Source organism: Pezoporus flaviventris, unplaced genomic scaffold (genome assembly GCF_033815535.1).
Source record: "Pezoporus flaviventris isolate CSIRO_AGI_PZ_B2104156 unplaced genomic scaffold, CSIRO_AGI_Pfla_v1 ptg000013l, whole genome shotgun sequence".
NCBI classification, from domain to species: Eukaryota; Metazoa; Chordata; class Aves; order Psittaciformes; family Psittacidae; genus Pezoporus; species Pezoporus flaviventris.
In genome coordinates this window covers 34,163,908-34,186,835 of record NW_026892561.1, presented here as the reverse complement: position 1 = coordinate 34,186,835, position 22,928 = coordinate 34,163,908, and the positions used below count along the sequence as shown (strand labels likewise).

Below are 22,928 nucleotides of genomic sequence, written 5' to 3'. Positions count from 1 at the left end.
GTGACGACCTGTGTTTGTACGTACATGCACATGGATTAGCAGGTGGATTAAACTGATAATGTAATGCATAGGTGGAAGACTGAAACTTGGCATCAATGTCAAGAAATACAAACCATTTTGTCTGTAAAAAATGCTTTTAATGGCTGACTTACTGTATCAAACTCCAGTGACGTGCCTCAGTGGGGGAATTGAGTGTTTAGTGTAGGATCTAATTCTGGAACTTCAAAATGTAAATCTACAAGTCCACACCTATGAATTAACTTCATTCCTGTTAGACTCAGTGGTGTGTCCTGTGGGTAAATTAATGCTGCAAATTAAGTGACTGAAATCTCCTTTCCTCATCTGCCAGGGAGGTCATGGAAATTTCCCATCCTATATATCTTCTTTACCCTTGCACTGCTGCCTTTTAATTGAGGTTTGGCTCCACTGCTTCACTTAAACCCAGAGGCAGCTGAGGTGGCAGCAGTCCAGTCTGCAGACCTGCATTGTTTGTATGGACATAATACACAATTTACTGTAGACTTCCTCTTCACTCCTTACATGCTGTGTGATGTCCTGGCACACAGGATGTTTGCGTCAAGGCTGTGTCATACTCTGTGCATGAGCAATCCTGGACAAACTGTCCCATACCAAGATAACAGTAAATAAATAGTCACAGATGAAAAAGGTACATTTCCTGAAAAAAAACCCCACACTTTTGGTCTTCATCATCAAGCTTGGATTTGACTTCATGTGTTCTAGAGGTTGTAAGTATTTGTAATATTATGTTACTGGCCCAACGCGCACATTGCCTGATTCCATGTAAGCAACAGGGAGGCAGACTCTGCCCAGCCAGGCAACCTATGCAGATGTCCATAGATTTGCTTGGATAGGCTGGTCCTGGATGGGCTTTCAATATTTTCTGTAACTAAATTTAGCTCTAACAAAGTTGTTTTGATCACGTTGCTACATCCTATGATCTAACATCCCCACATTTTAGTTGTTACAAGAATTTTCAGGAATTTGAATATTTCAGCATCCCTCTAGGGCGCCAAGAGCAGCAGGAGGTCTGGAGCCATTGACAGATGCATGGGCCATTGACAGAGGTCTTCTCTTTCACCTCTGACATCTTTAGTGTGAATGCAAGTTTATCTTTTAGATCTACAAACCTATGGCTAGCTTTAAAGTCCTCCCTGATTTTCCATCATCCAGGAATGCTTCAGCAACTGCTTTGTTCTCAGCCGCTGGCCATGTGGTGCAGTCGCTCGGCACTTCCTTTTCCAGTCAGCATGGGAATGTTGGAAATAAAATACTGTCTTTCCAGACCAGGGCTTGCTGACCTCCCTGAGCTCAGATGCCAGGTCCGTTGTTTGACATATGTTAGGAGCCCAAGCTGCAGACATACTGCACAGGTCCCCACGGCAGGAGATCCCTGGGGCTGGAGGAGGACTCCAGTCTATCAGTGCTGGGAGGAACCAGGTCTCAGGAAATACTGGACACCCTTGAGCAAAGCAAAACAAATGTACACGAATCCCTGCAGAAGTCCAGGAAGGAGCATAAGAAAGGAATTGCCAGTTTTGTTTCACTGTCTCCAAGAGGATTTAGGGAAAACATGGAGAGTTGGAAAAGACACGATTTGAGATTGGTCTAGGTGGTGCTCAGTGGCCAAGAAGGAGGACAGCTGGGTGGTACAGGCAGGGCTGAAGGGGTAGTTTGGAAAGGTGGTATCAGAGCTATGGGAGGGAAGCATGGTGACAGCAAACAGGTGTCAAACATCATCTCTGCCACTAGAAGGTCACCATCAGAGCCTGATCACTGCAGATTAATCCTGCTCCAAACCGATTCTGAGCTTGTTTGCTTTTACTTTCCACCCTGCACTCACAGCACCCTGCCATGTGTGGCTACAGCAGAGCCACAGTGCACAAGGTCTGTGCATTTGTCTTCCAGTTCCCTAGTGCATCGTAGTCCCCTGGAGCCTCCATAAACATCATCATCAGGTCTGGGAAATGATTAAAAATAATGGGGAAAAAAAACAAGCAAAGAAGCACAAACATGCCCACGAGAGCAAACAACTTAAAAGTGAGGCACAGAAATAGCAAACAACCTTTCAAAGTTTAGCCTGATTTTCATTTCACTGTAAATGGAAATTAATTGCACTGGTGCTGCTCCAAGGTTCACGGTGTTTCTGCCATAAAGGTTTGATGGTGTTTTAATGGATCAGGAAGAGAAATACCTCTCTGGACCCGCCAACTCTAACTGCTGCAAGGGACCGGGCAGCCCTTAGCTCTGACCTGGCAGCAGAACTCGGGCACTCCTATGGTACCATAAACTATTTTTTTCTCATTCGAATTCAAGTTAATGCTTATTACCAAATATTAGCATCTTACCTGTAATGTACCAATTTACAGAGCTCTGATGGCCAGAGAGACAAACAGCAGCAACACTCAGTGCTTCCAAGTTGTCAAACTCCAAAGAGATAAATATTTATATGGCAAGCTACAAGACTCCACATTTCAGGCTGTAAGCGCCACTGAACAACCACATAAGGGAAGGAGGCACCAAACCATCAAGTCAAATCATTCACATCCCGTTCCCTCCACACTTCCTGCAGCCCCTGCCCATGGGCAGGGTAGGGCAAGGCAGATTGCCTGCTAATGGCCGGGCTCCTGGAGGCAGCCGGGCAGCCAGCCTTAGGTGCCAGCTCTGCCCCAGCTGCTTTCCCAAAGCCAGAGAAGTTCAACACAGGCAGAATAACATTTCTGAGCTGTCCAGAGCCCCATTCTCAGAGCCACCCACCAGCAGCAGGCCCAGGGAAAACAGGAGATCTGGCAACATTTAGCATGGTGGGAAAATCAGGCTGTGAATTCAGAGGTACACACCCATTCAAGCTGCACCCCAAGAGACATAAATCTCGTGGTGACCGCTGGGAACAGGCTGGACTCAGCAGCACCAGCACTAGCTTTACCCAACGTACTTTAACTTGAATTTATTTCCCAGATCATTCCTCTTGCTCCCTTTTGATGACACCTGGCACGTCCTCGCTGTCACAGCCGTCCAGGCAGTGCTGCCACCCTCACTTGCCTCTGCTGCCCTCTGGGCCACAAGCCAATACCAAAGCTCACCCAGAAGATGCTATGGGAAGTCGACAAGAGTATTTCTGAAAGCAGGTTATATTGCTGTGCTCTGCAAGGAGCTGTGAAAAAAGCCATGTGCTCCCTCAGCTACGGGGTGGAAGTTACCAGTTACAGTAAAAAGCATTACACCATTATTTTTTTTCCTGATTTCCCCCTCCCCCTTAAATCCACCTTTTTGGCAATAACTTTTTACAAAAAAATTAATTTTTCTAGGTCATAAAAATTCAGATTTTATTTCTGCTCAGCCTTGCCTGATTTCTGAGTTTATTTCATCACTCTCAGACTTCTCATTCAGTATTTCCCCCTCTTTTCCTTTTTTAGTTTCAATCTTTTCTACAGAACTTTCTCTACTTTTGGATCATTTGACAGTGACACAGAAAAGCAAACTGGGAATTTTCTGGTTTTGGAGAAAATTTGAAAAGTTACAGAATGGAGAAGACAATTAAAAAAAGAATAAAAATAAATTTTAAAATTACGTTCAGGTAGGAAGGGGAGGAAAACAAAGAGAAAGGGGGAAAATCAAAACAGTTAAATATTTTAAATTATTTTTCATCAGTATTAAATCTTTCGAATTGCTCAATATCAAACCTGAAAGGAGCAGCATGGATACATATAAACAGTAAAAGGATAAGGTACACAGAGATTAAATAAGAAGGAAAATTACCTGTTTACAAACAGACAGCGACTGAGGAAAACAAAGTCCTTACATGCTCGAACACTCTTGGCAGTGTCTACAGCCACTGAGACCATGTGCCTCTCAGAAGCAGAGGCTGAGGTGTTGAGGCCCAGGCATGTTTCTAACCATGTTTCCTGGCTTGCAGGCCATTAGGCTGAAGAAAAAACCCTGCATTTCACAAAGCAGTGGAAGCTGTTTTGACCCCAGTACTCGGGAGCACTCCTGCACTGTGGCACTCCATCACCTGGTCATGTCAGACCTTTCACTGCACAAAGCCCTCCCTGGCCATGCTAGCACATGCTCTTACCCACAGTTTCCCATGCTCCAGGAGCCACCAGGGCTTTTGGAGGTAAAAGAGGTCCAGGATATGGGGTATGGTAGTGGGATGCTCAGTATCTGAGTGGTCCCAGACACCTTTGGTTTGCTGGCATGGCCATGGAGGTGCCAGCAGCTCTACAAATAGGTGGTGGCCTCTCGGCTCTCCCTCTCTCTAGCCTGTGCAACAGCAACGTTGATGCACTGAAGCCACTCCTCAGCATTCTTCTCATCTTTGGCCTTGAAAACATAGGTTTTGCTGTCAGTGAAGATCTCGAAGGCCCGGGGCAGGCTGCGGTCCCTGCGTTTCTTTGCCACCACTTTAACGCTCTGCACCTTGCTGAGCTCAATGGGGCAGTCATCAGGGTCATCCTTCTGAAACACAGGGAAGACACACAGAACCAAGTTCATTTGGTAGGGATTCCATCATCTTAATAAACAGTTGAAGTCTGTAGAACTGGTCTTATAAATGTTGCTTATGTGGGCAAATGCACTGATGGAGACTTCCCAAAAGAGCTTTAGGGAAGTTAGAAACCCTGCTCCCATGCAGTGCCACACTCCCCCACATGGGCTGTCATGGTCTACTGTATGCAGCAGCCAAAGGTCCACACTGATGCCCATGAGCTATTCCCCCTCAGCATCTGCACTTTTTAGTTCCAGCTTCAGCTGTCAACACGGGCTTAGATTTTCCTTTCTCTGGCTTTTAATAATGGACACCTTTGTTAATGGTGCCAGGCATGAGTGCCAATGACTAATGCTTCCTAGGTACAAATATCAGCCAATCCTTGTGGACTGAAGAAAGCTATCTTCGCTTAAGCAATGTAAGTTGTTCCCCTTCTCAGTCTCCACCCAAAAATGGAAGCAACAACTCCTTTTATTGGTTCTGAAAACAGAACAGATACCTTGAGTCTGACCCAGGAATGTGAGGCATTTCTCAGTGGGGACAGGACAGCTGCCTTGCAATTTTGTTTGAAAACATATAAAGTAGGTATGTGGAGGAAATCTTATCATCACTGTAAGAAATATGATGCAGGGAGCATAAGAGAATTGTACAAAATCATGGAAGTTTCCTTCAGGAGAAAAGATTTGTGAGCTCATAAAAAAAATGTATGAACTGGATCTCCAGGTGAGAAGTTTAAGCCAAAGGCCCTGATTCTTCAAGAGTATTTGTTTTTGCTGTTCAGCTTCTTATGCTTTTTACTAAGAGGAGTACTAAGTTGAGTACTTAGAGTACTTAGGAGTACTAAGAGTAGAGTACTTAGGAGTACTAAGAGGAGTTACTTTACTAAGAGGAGTAAGGCAGATTTTCCAAAAGCTTTCTGCTGCTATCATACTGGAAATATCTGGACTGATCTGAATGAGAATTAGAGGTTAAGTATCTTTCAGGAGCTGAGCATGACTCTGGACAGGCTGAGGTGTGGGAACTGCAGTCTCCAGAGCTGCTCTGCCTGCCCCAGATTCGTTTGCTCTCCCAGCAGCTCAGGTCTGAAACATGACCAGAACTGGGCAGGGAGATTTCCTGTGCAATAATGTCTCAGTCCTTCTGGGAACGAACTAGGAAAAATTTACTGCTCTAAGGAAAAGCTCATCTGAAAAGACCTTCCAAAAGAAGTCCCAAGCCCAACGGCTGTGATTTCTCTCTAGGATTTGATAGTCTACTACGATTAGAATCATACAATCACTGATCATCAAGTCCAACCGTTACCCAAGGACTGCCAAAATCACCACTAAACCATATCACGAAGGGCCTCATCTACACAGGCTTTGAGCACTTCCAGGGATGCTGATTCCACTACTTTCCTGGGAAGCCTGTGAAGAAATTTTTTTGTAATCTAAACCTCCCCTGGTGCAGCTTGAGGCTGTTACCTCTTGTCCTGTCACTTGTTACCTGGGAGAAGAGATTGACCCCCACCTTACTACCATGTCCTTTCAGGTAGTTGTAGAGCGTGAAAAGGTCCCCTCTGAGATTTCTCTTCTTCAGACTAAACAACCCCAGTTCCATCAGCTGTTCCTCATAATGCTTGTGCTCCAGAACCTTCACCAGGTTTGTTGCTCTTTTCTGGACCCACTCAATGTCTTTCTTATAGTGAGGGGCCCAGAACAGCAGCAATAGACTTGATAAGCAAAATTTTGAACCCTGTGAACCTGACCCTTACACTTAGAAGCCTATCGAGGAAAAGTTACATACTCCCTTCCTAACCATCCTATGATTCTATGATTCATTACCACACAGTGTTTGACCTCAAGTTGCTAGAGAAAATTGACAGTACCCTAGGCACATTTCTGTGGAAGGAGTTTACCACAATTTTCCAGGAGTTTAGGATTTGGCCGTTTCTCAGACCTCTTATGCTTTGGTTTTCTCCTGCCTCCCCTTTACCCACTGGCCATACAATTGCTTACACAGAGCCAACATTGTTCGCATGGTTACACAGACGAAGGGAAGGTTCATGGTGGGGCTCCAGCAATAAGTAGGCACAGCCAGCTGGCCGCCTCACAATACCTCCTCTGTCTTAGGTTTGTACTTTTAAGTAAGCAGTGCGTAAAGTCCAAACACCCACACAGCACTCAGCCCTGCTTCACAGTGCCAGAGGTGGTGGGACAAAGCTGTCCTGCTCTGCCAGGCAAGAGCCCTCTGGCTTTCAGGACCAGAACAGGCACTGGATGCAGAGGGGCAGGAGTCTCTACCACTTCTTTAGCTGGCCACAGACTGGCACCCTGCATCCTGCTATGCTTTTGGCACCTGCGCTCAGCCGGCAAGGTATGGGGCTGGTCCTGCTGCTGGGTGCCAGAGGTGCACAGGAGGGGACCTCCTGCAGGGTCTGAAAATCACACTTTTATTGTCCAAACCACTGTGTCCAGGCTTCATACCTCCAGCTCTGCTTAAAGAGCTTTAAATTTTGTGTTTGGTGTCTGCATTAGTCAGCCCAGGGCACATGTGCAACCTAAACCAGTGGGCTCAGGTTTGCTTCAGGCTGCAACCCAAGCAATGGTTAACGGCGGGACTTGACGCTCGAATTTAGGCCAAAAATATAGAAGTAACAGGATATAAAATGTAGAAGCAACAGGATATAATGCACCAGCTTGAAAGACTGATTACTCAGGCACAGTAACTGATGCTGTCCCTGGGGGGCTGGACGCCAGCCTGCTATTCTAAAGAATCAGTCCAGGTATTTGTTTTCAACTTGAAAAAGAAGCGAAGAAGCCTCGAGTTTTCCGGTTAAAAAGGGAAAGTCAATCTGTTGAGCAAAATCTGCTGTTTAACAATCTAAACTGCCAGCTTCACCTGCCTGTGACGCATTGTACATTCTCTGCATGAATAGGTGGAGCACTGAGAATGCAAATGTAAGGGGACAATTGCACCCAGGTGTAATCAAGGTATTCTGATGTGCTTTATGCCTGGCTTGTTTGAAGAGCTAATTAAAGCCATTCCGTTAAATACATTTCTGTAAGCCAATCAACTTGCTAAATAATGACAATTATTCTGACACTCTTTCAAAAGTGAGCCTTAGCTGGTATTGAGCTGTAGTTATGGTACATGTACGGGTTAAACTGTCTTCAGAATCTCAACAAAAACATCAGAAAAAGTCACTAGAAAGTCAGAAAAAGGCTAATAATAATTTTCATTGTAAAAAGCTGAAGTTATTTTCTAATAATTGGGAAATAATAACTAATGAGGACTGGATTCAACTACCTGCTCTTCCATGCCCTGGGACACACTTGTCTCCGAGTCCAGTCAGTATGACTTCCATACAATTTCACAGGCATTTCAGCAGAATTTCTCTGAATTTAGATGAGGGGAAAAAAGCATTTCTTTGGGAGAAAAACATTTCAGCAGCACCTTGCTTTACACATGCTTACATTTCCTGCACAAATAACACCAATTATAATGCTATCATCTCAAGAGCAGATACTAATGTACAAAAGCAGGAGGCAAGACTTTCAAAAAAGGTGAACCGTGGCTTGATTATGGAGACTGCCCTGAGGTGTTCAGAAGGGCCTGACTTTCTTGCCCCTGAGCGCTGCTGGTCCCATGAAAATTGGGCACCCAGAAATGACAGCTCACTTTTGAGCACATTGGCTGTGGCTGCTACATGCCTTTCTATCCCATGCCATGCACTTTGTAAGTGGAAAAAATACATTTACCTGAGCAGAATTTATTGGATTTGTGTTTATACAAGGAAATAAAGACTCTCTGGTCAAAAGTGGAAACAATTTTTGAACCCACTGTAATTCCTTCAGGAACAGGAGCTTTTGCAATATCTGTGAGGTGACCCTGGGATGCTTCAAGGCAGAGTGACAATGCTCAGGCACAGGTCACCAGTTAGTAGGGTATAAATTACTGTGTCACAATGTTGAGCCCTAGGCATTTGTTGGCTGAACAAGAGCAGAGCCAGTGTGAGACTGAGTACTTGCAAAAATCATGCACTTTTGAACCAGAGAGAAAAATGTAACTAAAGATGGTGAGCAACCCCTTGGCTGAAGTTGGCCATGCAGCATACAGAGACCGCAGGCAAAGCTGAGTGGTAAAAACCGCTGGGAAATGGTGCTGGGGAGGAGGGAAAGAGAGAAATCAGATTGATGGTTTTCTGACTTACAGATTTTCCTTTCCGAAAAAGCAGCTGGTTGCCAGCCAGGGTGAAGTAGCGAGTTTTCCACCTTTTAATAAACTTCCACCGGACTTGCTTCTCTTTAAGCTTGCCTTCGATGAGAGGCTGGCCATCCTGATTTACAACTGAGGAGGTGAACATACAAAGAGGAGGTTATTTCTGTCCTCTCACTCAGCCGAAAGTCAGGCTTTTCCTATGATGCAGAAAAAGTTTTTTGCAGTTTTGCAGCTGCAAGACCACATTCCTCCCAACCTCAAACACGCAGCTGTTACTTCAGAAAGACATTTCAGCCTTTAGACATGTTTTGCTTGGGAGGCCTAGCAGATGGAGCTGACAGCTCGAACTCCTCTGTCCATCACTTTTTCTATTCCTTTAGCCATCATGTACTTAACCCCACCATTACATCTCCCAGTTCTTCCTCAGCCCTGCAATAATAAGTTATAATTTCATTGAACTGTCTCTGATGTCTTAATCCCCACTACAGAGTTCAGTACAACATTTGTGCAGTATTTTGGATAGGAATATTTTGAGGATGTCACTCTCCGTTGTATGCAATAGCTTGCTTCATTGCAGCAGGAGTCCTGTGGAGAAGGAATTAAAAACCAGAAGCAGAATGTCCACATGGGGCTGAGAGACCAGGCACCATCCTACTGGGACAATTGCCAACCTTTCATAGGTAATTCCAGCCCAGATATGTGACTTTTTGCTGAGAAAGTGGTTGGTGAGTCCAAGGGCTTTGTCTCCCAGACATGACACTTCCCATCCTCACCCTTCCAAGACAAGACTCCTTCTTCTCTTGGGAAAGGGATATATTTGTTATCAGCTCTTCCTTGTACAGTGTTCAAGCAATAACCTAGCTCTGCATTCTATAGAGGTCACTCGCTGTTGTGTCTTCGTTATTTTTTCTAGTTCTCTCTTCAGGGATATTTCAAAAGTCATTTAACATTAGCGATCCATTTTGTAATAACAGTCCTTACAGCAAACTCAGAGTTACTTACATCCTGTATATCTCATAGCACTGACTGGTTGGTAACGTGACATTTTCTATCACTTTCACATTTGTAAAATAACACAATTTATTTTGACATCTGTATGGCAAAGGCAAGAGCAACTCACAGCTCAGCCCCAGGGGCCCGGTATCCACCCTGCTCCCTCAGGAGGAGTCAAGGTCTTTTCACCATGTTCCCCATTGAGGACATCAATGTTTTTATCATCTTGAGGCAAAAATTACATACAAACCATTATCGTATCATTTGCCAATAACACTGCCTGGCCTGTGCCCTGGGTGGTAAGAGCTAAACCAGCATTTCTGCCACACATGTGGCAATCCTTACAGAGCCTGTTTTAAATTTGGGATGGATAACTCTGCCCCAAGTCAAATGGGAGGACAGAGGAGAGGGAGAGACACAAAAACTTCTGTCCCCATCAGTGACCTGTGCTGCAGCACATTGCTCAAGAATAATCTAAAATGTAATGAAAATTACTTGGTGTACCGTATCAATATTCAGTACTTGTAAGTGTACAGTACATCAATACTGTAATGACTGTAATTGGCATAGAAGCGGAAATACAGGCACACCCAGCTACTTTACCTTCAGCTCAGCCATTCCCAGCCCATTCATCTTCTATAGTGGTCTGAAAAGTGTCTTCAATTTGCCTTAGGAAAAAACCTTGTATTTGTCACTACAGATTTTTCTTCAATCAACTCCCTTAAAAATAAAAACCAGATAAAGTCTCTAGGAAAGAGAAATAAACCCTTCTTTGTTATCTTTTTGCAAAATTATTCCTATATTTAAAATTACTTTCAGAATTCAAAACAGTGTATGCATACTGGGAAGCCTTGCACTTTCCTTTACAGTGTGTTTGTAAGGTTGTAGCCACCTCTACCTCCAGCCCTGTGACCAGGGTGCTTGCCTGCCGTCAGTATTCACTGACACCTCAGCTTGAAGCGTGCAAGGTTCTAAGAGTTGGAAGAGCATTCCCACAAAAGGAAAATTGCAGCACAAGAAAAGCCGAGCTAGCAAGGGGATCACCATGGGCTATAAACCACATCCACAGAGCAGCCTCAAGCCACTACCCTTCACATGTGGAGCAAGCAATTTAAAAATCCTCTAATGTCTGGGTTTCTTTTTTCCCTTCTGTTTTTTACACCTATATACAAGACACACGGTCTAGTGTGAGGCAGCCCTGCCCATGGCAGGAGGGCTGGAATAAGATGATCTTAAGGTCCTTTCCAGCCCTAACCATTCTATGATTCTGTGAATGGATCAGATAAACTGAAAAGCAGTCCAAGGCATAAGCAGTCTAAGAGCAGATGTTTGTTGATGTGTTAGTTGACTTGGAGCCCTTCCCAGCACCTGTGAGGTAGTCAGTTATCCTATGGCTGGCAGTACCTTAGCACAAACGTTTACCCAGTAACACTTATTCTTGAAAGTGTTCACTATTGCCTGTGCGTGAACCTTTCAGAACCCTGAATACAGTAGGCTGGTGCAATGCTGAAGACATGAAGTGAGCAGGGTGGCCCAGCACAGCCAGTGAAGGTAGCACCTGGGGATTCAAAGGCTTTATAGGTTTTCGGGCACGTAACCTCTATTCACTACCTCATGTCTGGTAGAGTAAAAGCAGTGCAAATACAGTGCATCAGATTTAGATAATGTGTTTTTTTTCCTCAGCACTGTTTATACTGGCAGAGAGGCAGGCTTTGGGGGTCTTCAGTGTGTACTATTGCAATTTCCTCATGAAAGAGTATAAATATTTCTGTCTCTCTAGACAGGGAGCTTTTGGAAGGAGATGGAATGAATGAAAAGGGTAGTGGCCAAGTTTCAGCTTCGATATGGAACTGCAGCTGTGATTTCCACGATAAGAACTGGACACGCTCTGCTCCTTGTAGCCTGCTTCATTCCTAACTTGATGCAGCAGCTCTTTTCTGTACATTTTCATGCCAGCACCAACATGATACACTGCCGAGGCTGGCATGGGACAAAGTAAACAGGCTTGCTTTCTCCCTGTGTAATTTTTGCCACTGCAAAATGCCACAAGGAAGCGAATTTGGGGCTGCAGTCATTTCACAACACACTCTTCAGCAGGATGGAGCCACATTTTACAGTGTGCTGCTTTACAGTAACATTGCAATTTTGTTAACAGCAGCTTTCTGAGCGAAACACATTCTGGGAACAGAAGAGTTGGGTTCTTTTCTTTCTAAACCGCTTTCTAAGGCTATATCAGGTATTATCTGGCATTTCTGCAGCTGAGATTTGCTGGGATACCCGTAATGGTCATCCTAAGGGTCATTCCTGTTTGGGAGTGGAGGAAAAGGGCAGACCCATAGGACCACCAACTGTCTAGCAGGTCTGAGTAGAGGTCCTCATACTCTTGTAGCAGCCTTTTCATCTTCTGGTGACCTTGTTCCCCATTTATGCAATTGGCATTATATTTTGTGAGATAAAAAGAGATAATTTTTTATAATTAGTTTTAAACAGCATCTGAGCTGATACTTTGCTTATTGTGCAAATGCCTCATCAAATTTGTAACTTCATGAGGTACAGGGTAATATCCCTGCCATTCCCATCATTTGCCATTCACTTGTGCACTTTCTCATTGGAAGATGTTTTGCCACCATAAGAATACGCAGTTTGGCATCAGGATATTACCACCTCAGTAGCATGTGGGTGATAATGACAGGGCATGGCTGTTTATCATCTCCCAGGATGAAGTGTCAGAATTGCTGTGACAAAGTCTACCCAGTAAGAGACAGGAGATCAGAAAGCTGTGAATCTGAGAAACTCAAACCAGCAGCACCTAGTAGCAAGCTTTCCTGGAGTGTGCATGAAAGAAAGGGGAGAGAACTTCACTTTAATAAAAATGACAAAGATAGAGACAGAAAAAGGGTTTTTTGCTCCTACATGACAGCTATAAAGAATAATATGCAGAGTAACTTTCAGAGCACGATGACAACTGTATAAACGTCTAGATAGAGCAAAAGGAGGACTTGATATGAAAGGGCAATTGCTCAGTTGTTGGGTCTAGTGCATCTACCTGGCTCCTGGTCCTGTGGGAATGGCTTTGATACCAGTTCCAATGCAGTAGGAACATGCCTTAGTCCAAAATAAGAAGGTGTAAAGCACAAAAAGTTTAGGGCATTGAGGTGGTTGGCGGTCAGGAGTGCAACATGAGAAAGGAAGTGAATGCGTCATTTTGGTCTAAAGTGGATTTTTATGGCCAACATCTTTCAAAACCAGGGTTTACCTAAAGAAATGCTGATCTCTCTTTAAGCACCTGGTGGCTATCAGCAATGCTAACAGATCACTTCTTGCACACATCCACAAAGAACCCCATGGGGAACTCTGATGTCAGCTTCCGAAGCCATCATAATGAATCTGATGCCAGTGTGTCTGAGGGTCTGATTATAATGAAAAGATTCATGAAAGATAAGAATGACGCTCTTCTCCAATATTTTTCTAAGCCCCTTTTGCTTGTTTTCATTGCGGTTAACTTCACAGAATCACAGAATAATTCAGCTGGAGGAAAGCTCAAGGGGTCTCTCATCCAACCTCCTGCTCAAAGCAAGGTCACCTATGAGGTCAGACTAGGTTGCTCATGGATTTATTCATCTGGGACTTGCAAATCTCAAGAACATTTCTAGGCAAGCTGTTCCAATGCTCAATCATATGCATAGTGGGAAAGTTTTCCCTTGTAGACAGTCTGTTGTCTCTTACCCTCCCACCACACACCACTGAAAAGAGCCCTGCTCTGTCTTCTTAATGACTGTCTTGGAGCTATGGACAGACACTACCATGAAGTCTCCTCCAGCTCTACTTGCACCAGCCCTTGTCCCTCAGCCTCTCCTAATAGGGCAAAAGCATCAGCTCCTAAACATCTTGGCGGAGCTTGTCCCCATCCTTACTGGGGTTTTACTCAGTCATCACTGTAGCCATTCAATACCTGCTGTGTGCAGAGTAGGAGTAAGTGCATGGAGGTCTTTGAGCAGAGGACATAATGAGTAAATCTGTATTTCCTCAGAAATACAGAGCTTTACTCTTCTGTCTGTACTCTTTCCAAAATCAAATTCAGTAGCTGGTGATCCTCACTTCTTTACATGGCAGAGGAGGTTATTTGAAAGAAGTATTTGCACATCTAATATGGGTAGAAGATTTTTTAAAAAATGCAATCAAATGCCAATTGGAGCGTGAACATTCCCCTACACATATTAATTGTTGGAAAACTACGTCTAGTTTTGATTTCTTCACCTTGCATAAGGAAAAATTAAAAGACTTCAGAATAGGGATACAAGAATGATATAAACCTGATGTTTTGTATGATTATTCATATCACAGCAAACTAACAAAGTATATTCTCCTTTATCTGTCCAAGCAAATATCAAAATACGACATGATAAAGCCTGATAATGAGATATGATAAAATAGAGATCTTCTGCATAGCAGGAGAGGGCATAATGTGATGCAGTTCTTAGAGAAAGATGAGAAATACACCCACATTTTAACAATACTGTTAAACTGCCTGAGCAACAGATTAGGCATGTCATAGATTCTCCTTCATTTGACTTTTAAAGATTAGGTTTAGACATCTTAATAAAAATATGCAAAAGTAATATAGATCAAAGATAAAAGATTTATTTAAGTATTATTGGACTATATTGTTTGACTATTGTGTTTTAGAAGGTCAAATTAGGTGATCACATCATCTCTGGGCTTGAAATTACTTTGTGTGTTGGTATGCTGCCACGTATGGTGAGATCCTTAACTTGAAAAAAGGAGTTAAAGGATTCAAAATGTTATATTTACAATATATATTTGTCTTTACTTCCTTTTTTTCCTGCAGAACAGAGAATAAAGCTAAAAATATTACCCAAACTCAAAATGAAAATTATTTCCATTGAAATGTAAATGAAAAATATTCATTGCTTCTTACACAGTCTCAGTATAGAGACACTAACTCCAAAATCAATTTTAACGCTGAATGTAAGTGTCCTTTGAAATTATTTTCTGTTAGTTGTATCTTGCTTTCTTTGCAGAACTACAATGCATCAGTCTTTTAGTAGTTTGGGTAATGAATAAAAAGTAAAAACCCCTCCAAACTATTCCAAGATGAACTCAAGACAGATAAAAACAAAGCATTAAATCTTGCATTTGATGAAACATAAAATCTTCCACAAAAATTCAGTCCAATCATGAATGATCTCAGTGATAATAAACTCCTATTAACTTGAAAGAATGTAATGTGTGGGTGGCAAGCAGACAAATTCAATTAACCTAAGGGAATATGGATTCATTCTCTCATTAATCATCACATTTGGTTTTGTTGAAAACCTGGAAAGAACACATTACTGAATGCCACTTTTTATCATTTTCAAACAAGCATTATAGCTGGGATATTTCAGTTCACTAGATAATCACCACTGCTAGCAAAAGATAAATGTATTCAGAAGTTAATATGGTGTAGGCTATTCTGAGTGAATTGCTTTTTTAAAGAGGAACTCATAAAAACTCCTCAGTTTTACCCGAATCATTGCCCATGGGCACAATGTCTCTTCTGCAGCCCACAGGGATTACTGCAATTTCTTTGTAAGCTTCCAGAATAGGAATGTACTGCAATTCCCTCTCCAGTTATCAAGAGGCTTTACTGATTTTTTTTTTGTGCAAGAGCTTGTGAAGCCAACTGTCAATATAGGAGGTTATGTTGAAATGAGGTTCTTAAAAGCCAGCTTTTCCTAACAGGAGGCTCACACTACATTTACCAAAATTTCAAATGCCTTGAATGGTCATCATTAAAAAAAAAATAATAAAATAATAGTGTAACCTGGTTTTCCTAGCTCCGAGGACAGCTGCACAGTCAGGGCACATACGTGTATTTGAGCACATGAGTAGCATTTGTGGGAATGCTCTTCCTGTATAGCAGGAAAACCCAATTTGGGATGACTTAACAGCACTTCTGTGGTTGTATAAGAAGTGCTTTGCAATCAGAAGAATGCATGAGAAATGTTCAAACTTTCTCTGTGTTAATTGCTACTTTGGGTACATCAACCACGTTGCTTAAGCATAACTGCTTCTTTCCCCACAAACTCAGCCTCCAAGTGTAGCTTAGCTCCAAAAATCCTCCCAGCTACATCCAAACAAAACTATCATTGATCTGGCATCCTAAGGCAAGATTGAGGCTTTAAGGCATAATGCTTTCCTAAGTCTGGAGGATAAATGGCATCTTGCAACATGCACCCAAAAAATGCAACAAACCCCAACATTAACAAAACCAAAAGACAATAACAGAAAAAGAATTTGCCTCTGAATTCCTTCTTTAAGAAGAATTAAACAGCATTGTTGAGAGGAAGAAATGACTTTCTTGTCTTTCAAAAGTACTTGAGATTTCAAAGAGTCTGTGCCACTGTGGAATGAAAATAAAAGATGTTTTACAGCCTTTATGTTTCTTATCAATTCAAGGAGCCCTCCAAATCCTCTTTCTTGTGTCAGATTTTATATACACAAAAAGACCGGAGTGTCTCCAGCTCTGGTACAGCTTTTCTCAGCTACAGCAGCTCTACATCACCAATGCTAAGGCAAATTTGTCATTCACCTGCAGATTTTTATTCCATTAAGCACTATCTTCCACATTTCTTTCCTACACCTGAGCTTTCATTTGAGCTATTCAATACTCTGTTTGCTTGGTCTTTTAAAGGCTTTGAGAGCTAAGAAGCAAATCAAGGTATTCACAAGGTGCCATTCTTACAGAATTTTCTTTAAACTGAGACAAAGAAAGTACTTGCTCACAAAAAGGACAGTTACAGTCCAAAAATATTCTGTACTTAGTTCCTCCTGTTCCTGACCATCCTCAGAGGCATGCCTGAACTCTCAGCCCTGGCTCTAAAACAAAGACTAAATGATGATTTTGAGATAGTGATGGCTATTAATGCCTTCTCCTACCTCTCATGGGCTATGGTAGCAGAGACAGCTGGAGGCTGGGCAGGGAGGACAGGCTGAGCACCTTTCTGAATGGGGGAGAGGCAGGCAGACCTGTGGGCAGTGATAGGCCTGCAAACTCCAGGCAACACCCTCTGTGCCTTCAGTGCTTGAGGAGGGAAAACCTCCTCCCAAATGTTCAGGCATCCTCCATGCTCCTGAGTACTTGTGGTACTCAAGAAAAAGAAAGCGAAGTCTCAAGTTATTGTATCTATTGAGAATTCATCATTTCGCTTACAACCTTAGTGCTGTATTTGCATTTTTTTCCATTAGGGTTTAGTTGATATCATACAAATTCAAGGTAGAAAAAAGGTAAACCTAAAGAAAATTATTCATTTTCCCACGTCTAAAAAAGGCACTATAATTTACAAGGGCCTATATAAGTACCAGCTTATAGGAATGAAAGTCTAATTTGTACCTGGACCTGTTGTCAGGCTTGATAAGGGCAGCTGCCCCTTGCCCAGCTGGCCACGTGCTCCCACATTCCTACATCTCCACGCAGAGTGGATTTTGGCACTTCTTGTGAAAGACAGCACTGCTGCACTGCCATTTGGGAACTGCTCAGGTTAGAGGGCAAAACCTTGAATATATTAAACTCTTCTGTTCACACCAATGAATAAATGGAGAACTGTATTTACAAACCCAAGGAAGAGGGAACAGCACATGCATTTTGCTGCAGCCTTTTCACAGCAGCTAAGGGAAATGGTGAACCCTTAGAAGAGATGTGACCTTCTCTCTTATCTCTGTGGAATACTGTGAGACCAAATCTACAACCTACAACAGTGCGATGTAATTTTTCACCAGCCTGAAAGAACGAGTAGGTGAGAGATGTGGCATGCCAAACCCCTGCTGCAGGCTTTCCACAGCAGGCATTATGCTCCCACTTCCTGAGGACCACTGAGAACCACCATCAGGCAGAATATACAGTGTGCACTACTCAAGACATCAGCTCAAGCACTCTGCAAACAGACTCAAGAGCCCCTTGTCAGTGGTACAGAGACGGTCATGCTTTTGTAAGATCTTCTTGTACTTACCAAAGAGTATTGAAGAGGTCAGCAGGAATTTCTGCCTCCTGTCACAGTCTTTTATTGCCGTTTGCCTTGAGTTCAGACCTGTCTGAAGGCACCATTTGTATACTGGTAGTACTGGCGAGGTCTGGATCCCAGACCCAACTTTGTGCATCTGGCAGCAGAGCCATGGTGCTGTGCCACACAGACCTCCCTGCACCGTGTCCTGCTTGCAGCCCTTCTTAGACCTCTCCTTGGAGGATGCAGTACTTTGGCAGGAGAGCAGCAGGGAAGCAAGGTGTCAGCTGTCCTTTGGTATCTCCAGACTAGTGTCATTAGCAAAACCCAAGGTGCCAACAAGGAATGGTGCACAATGTCACCCCAAGGACTGCCTTTTTCACCTTCATCCGCTCTGTTGACTCTACTACAGTTGCCCTATCAGCAAATCAATAGCTTGCTACAAACACTACCCTTTTTGGACTAGTTAAATATCTTTGAAAACTCAGGACAAAGCTATTTTACCAAGCTTTGAAATTTTAAGCAAGATGCTCATAGAGTCATAGAACCATAGAATAGTTAGGGTTGGAAAGGACCTTAAGATCATCTAGTTCCAACCGCCCTGCCATGGGCAGGGACACCTCACACTAAACCATGGCACCCAAGGCTCTGTCCAACCTGGCCTTGAACACTGCCAGGGATGGAGCATTCACAACTTCCTTGGGCAACCCATTCCAGTCCCTCACGACACTTACAGCAAAGAACTTCCTCCTTATATCCAATCTAAACTTCCCCTGTTTAAATCTGAACCCATTACCCCTTGTCCTATCAGTCCCTAAGGAATAGCTCCTCCGCAGCATCCCTATAGCCACGCTTCAATCATTATCATGTAGCTTTATCCTCATTATCCATGTAGCTTGACATGTGTCTGTTACTGATGTGATGGACAAACCACAGTAAGAGCATGGCACTGAGATGAAATTTCAGCTCAAATCATGATTTCTTTTATGGTCATTGAGTCCCATGAGAGCTGTGGAAGAAGGAGATGGTCCCATGAAATGAACACAGGCAGCTTGTGCCTGCAGGCCTGTGGCAGAGGCTGTGCCACTCTTGCAAGACTTACTAAAGACTTACTATATTCAGGGTTGATGAAATATAAAGAGATGCTAGGTGTTAAAATAAATAGCTTAAACAGCCCATTATTCAAAGGCTTAGCCAAAATATTCAAAATTCTTGGCCAGAATTGTGCAGATTTTTACAGTGGCAAAAAACATCTAAGAAAAAAGCCATTCTTCTGAATTTCAGTGCACTGATCCAAAACATACGGGTATCAGAAAACAAAAAAGGACAAAAAAATGTTACTAGGATCTTTTATCTGTGAAAAAGTGTATTTTCCACTCAGCCTGTTTTTTCATATAGTTGAAGTAGTATGGCTGTTGTTAAGCGCTCCCTTGCTCCTAAGAGGATGTGTACTATGGATTCAGTTATACTGAAGCAAATAATACCAAAGATGACATGAATCAGGTGTCATATCTATGCCAATGTCCCCTGACATGCGGCAGCTGTTTAATCTGCAGAGGACCTGGTCCAGCAGACACAGCTGCCTTATCTGGACACTGCAAGATGATGGGTGCAGGTCCTTCCCATGCCCCACAAGTTAGTAGTTACACAGATTTATGAGTCTACATTAATTTTGGATTTTATAGAATCATAGAATGGTGAGGGTTGGAAAAGACCTTAAGATCATCTAGTTCCAACCCCCCTGCTGTGGGCAGGGACACCTCACACTAAATCATATCACCCAAGGCCTTGTCCAACCTGGTCTTGAACACCGCCAGGGATGGAGCATTCACAACCTCCCTGGGCAACCCATTCCAGTGCCTCACCACCCTAACAAGAAAGAATTTCCTCCTTATATCCAATCTAAACTTCCCCTGTTTAAGTTTTAACCCGTTACCCCTTGTCCTATCACTACAGTCCCTAATGAAGAGTCCCTCCCCAGCATCCCTATAGGGCCCCTTCAGATACTTGAAGGCTGCTATGAATTCTTCACGCAGCCTTCTCTTCTCCAGACTGAACAGCCCCAACTTCCTCAGCCTATCTTCATACGGGAGGTGCTCCAGTCCCCTGATCATCCTCGTGGCCCTTTCATTAGTTTTGGATTAGTTTTGGATTTTATCCCTCTAAGCACACACCTAATGAAGTTCGTGCTTGCCTTGCTCATCAGAGAAACTGAGACCAGAGTTTAATGGAGAATTCCAGCTGAAACAAATGCTGTCTGTGCTATGCTGGACAGTTTGCTTTCCTTTTTCCCCAGCCTCTGCCACCACCACCAGAGACACAGCATTAACTAACTGTGAGCTTCACTCCATCCTCCACCCACCACAGCTCCACCACCCCACACACCCCACCAGGGATGAAGGCAGATGACTTACCTGTTGCCTTTTCAGGGTTATTGCACATGAAACACTGCCAGCTTCCTGCTTCCTCGCTGTAGCCGAATAAATCAAAGAACCTCACTTCTGCCAGGTGCATCTGCACATGGTCCAGGTCCTAGACCAGTAATGAGAAAAACCAAACCCACTCATGAGGTGAAGCACTGCGCTCTTAACAGCTCGTAACCCAAAATCACGGAGGGATGCACAGCTGATGCCAGCTAGCATCCTTTTCCATATGTCTCTTGCAGACAACCAACCTGCTGGGGCAAATGTGCTAAGCAGGACATATCTCTATCATCAGTAGTAGCTAATATATAAATTACTTGTTAGTCTGCAGGAGGCAGAGGGCTAGTCTGGGATTTTTTGTGTCTTTTTAGCAGTGCTGCCCAACGCATTTCCCACCAGCTGAACCATCTTTATTACCTCCATCCCTCTCAGGATTTTTTCAATGATCCAAAAAGCAGTGGTCTCTGCCAACACCCTGCAGTCTTCCTCCTGTCCAACTGGACCCCACAGAGTTAGTGGTTGGGGACCACTTTTTTTTTTAAAGAAAGAATAGGGGCTGTGAACACAGCCCACTGCGAGAAGCACTGGTACCAATGTTTAATGTAAATGTTCATATGAGCATTTCCAAAAGCACAGCAACAACAGGACTGATTTAACTCATCCAGAACACATCCAGGAAAATGTGACATTATTCTGCCAGTGAGAAGCCAGGAAAGGATTATGCATCTGCCAAGAAAATGGAATGTCTGATAAACAAATCCTACAGAAAGTATACTTGCAGCTTCAAGTATGGGAAAAGCCAGAGGATACTCCTTTTGACGCAATTAATAACACTGTATAATTCAGTGTATTCTAAATCCCATTATTTAATTTCAAAACAGTTTGTGATTTCACACTTAAAGGTTGGTGTTAAATAACAGCAACCAAGTTATTGCAAACATGAAGAAAAGAGCCAGAACCAGTCAGAAAACACTCCTATTTATTTGTGAAGGGTCTTCATAGATCTGCAACAGTGCATGCTGCAGCCCAAAGAAAACATGGATTTACACAGCCAGTGGGGAAAATACAATTCCTTGCCAGGGACGTTAGTTCACAGGACTGAGCAAGGCTGTGCAAAGCATGTAGTTGTCTGATTTGGGCCTTTTCAGGCAAGCTCTAGTAAAGGAGAGGGAGCAGGAGGCTGGCTGGCTCAGGGAGACCCGGCAGCAAGATGTCTCTCCTTCAGAGCCTCTTTCAACCCAAGAAAAAGCCAGGAAACAGCTGTTTTCACAAGGACCAAAACACCCAAGAACAATTCAGACCTCTGGACATTGCCTTGGGTAACAAGTTCAGCTAAGCCAAACATTGAGTTTTAGCTTAATGGGAGCTCTCAGGTGCCCCCTCTGTATGCCAGAGGCCATCTCCCAGTGGGTTTTAGGCTGTCAGTAGGAAGGATGGCAAGGCAGAACGTGAAGCATGGCTCACGTCATCTGAGAAACTCCAAACAATAAAGGTTTTCTTCCCTTTCCAGAAGCAACATGCAGAGAAATGGGCTTCATAACACACAGGAAGACAGTGATCACACAACAACGGTCTTGGACACACATTAGCTTTGTTTGCAAGAAGGTGCTGCAGGGTAGCAGCCTCACACAGCCAGGCTTTTCAATCTGAGCCCATGTGGGAGATGAGAGTCTGGGCTGCAGCAGTGAGGTCCCCTGCACTCCCTGGCTGCCTTGGTGGGCTCCGCTGTAGCACTCAGCTGTGCAGTTCCCTATGCCTCCTGTGCATGTTCGCTGGGGTCAGGGCTGCATCCATACCTCTGTGCAGTCAGCTGCTGGGCTGCCCTAACCCAGCACACTCAAACTGGCTTGTACTGGCAATCACAGATAAAACTTGGTTGTTTTGCTCTATAACTGCTCTTTATACATTGTTGGGTGTTCTTATTGCTGAAGTTCTTATTTTCCTCCAAAGAGGAATTCTATACAATCAAGAAATTGAGCTGGCTGTTGTGTTGTGCAGCAGGAGCACTGTGCAGCTTCATTCCATGTTTCTCCAGCTGCTCAGTCAGCAATGGATCTAACAGTCCATGTCCCTGCCTCCCTTCAGATACTTTGTGCATGGTGTGGGATCCCCAATAGGTCCTCCCTGGGGTGGAGGGACAGACCACACCAGCCCACCATGGTCTCCTCCCTACTTCAGGCTCCCAGTGGAGGGGCAGATTTCCCTTCAAGAAGGGGATGGCAGAGCGGAGCATGGCCAGCAGTGCACCCTGCCCCAATGTGCCCTGATCTTCCTCCTGTATTTGGGAGGATTCAAGATGTGCAAAATAACAGTGGTACTGCTCTCAGTGGGTCAGCACACGACATTATAAGGGCACACAGATGACGTTGAACAGAAAGTCTAGGAGCTTCTCCATCCTGCGAAAAAACCTTTTAGTGGCTGCAATGAGCCAGCTCTAGACTGAAAGCGAAATAGCACTGAAATGTCAATGCAGCAATCTTTCTTTTCCACTCTGTGCTCAAGTACACTTGAAATAATCTTCAACAAGCCACTTATTTCAAGGAGGGGAAGCACAGGGGAAAAAACCCCAATTGGAGAGAAAAGATTTATCTCATCACCATGTTCCTTTGTCTTGAAAACTTCAGTGCCTCCACTGTGAAAACATAGCACTTCTTTCTGCTACATAAACAGAGATAGCAAACGAAGGAAAGGAAAGAACAGAACAATGGCTTAAAAATGTTAATTATTCCCTTGCAAGGCTGCTCAACAAAAGACTCTCTTAGAGGCATCACATGGGGCTCATAAAGTAGCCAGCATCTCACT

The 22,928-nt window shown here is 43.7% G+C and overlaps 1 protein-coding gene across 8 annotated transcripts in view; it reads right to left on the bottom strand.

Moving 5' to 3' along the window:
• Positions 1 to 3,330: 3,330 nt before the first annotated feature.
• Positions 3,331 to 22,928, bottom strand: part of VEPH1 (ventricular zone expressed PH domain containing 1) — a 96,978-nt gene continuing 77,380 nt past the window's right edge. For 3 of the 8 annotated variants that reach the window (XM_061452670.1, XM_061452669.1, XM_061452668.1), the window contains 3 exons: positions 20,118 to 20,235; positions 8,700 to 8,836; positions 3,331 to 4,479 (listed from right to left, as the gene is read on the bottom strand). In XM_061452670.1, coding sequence (XP_061308654.1) covers positions 4,243 to 4,479; positions 8,700 to 8,836; positions 20,118 to 20,235 — 492 coding nt within the window. In that variant the 3' untranslated portion in view covers positions 3,331 to 4,242. Of the gene's footprint in view, positions 4,480 to 8,699; positions 8,837 to 16,642; positions 16,853 to 20,117; positions 20,236 to 22,928 lie in introns of those variants that run through there. The other 5 variants (XR_009743205.1, XR_009743203.1, XM_061452671.1 and 2 more) reach the window with 4 other exon arrangements.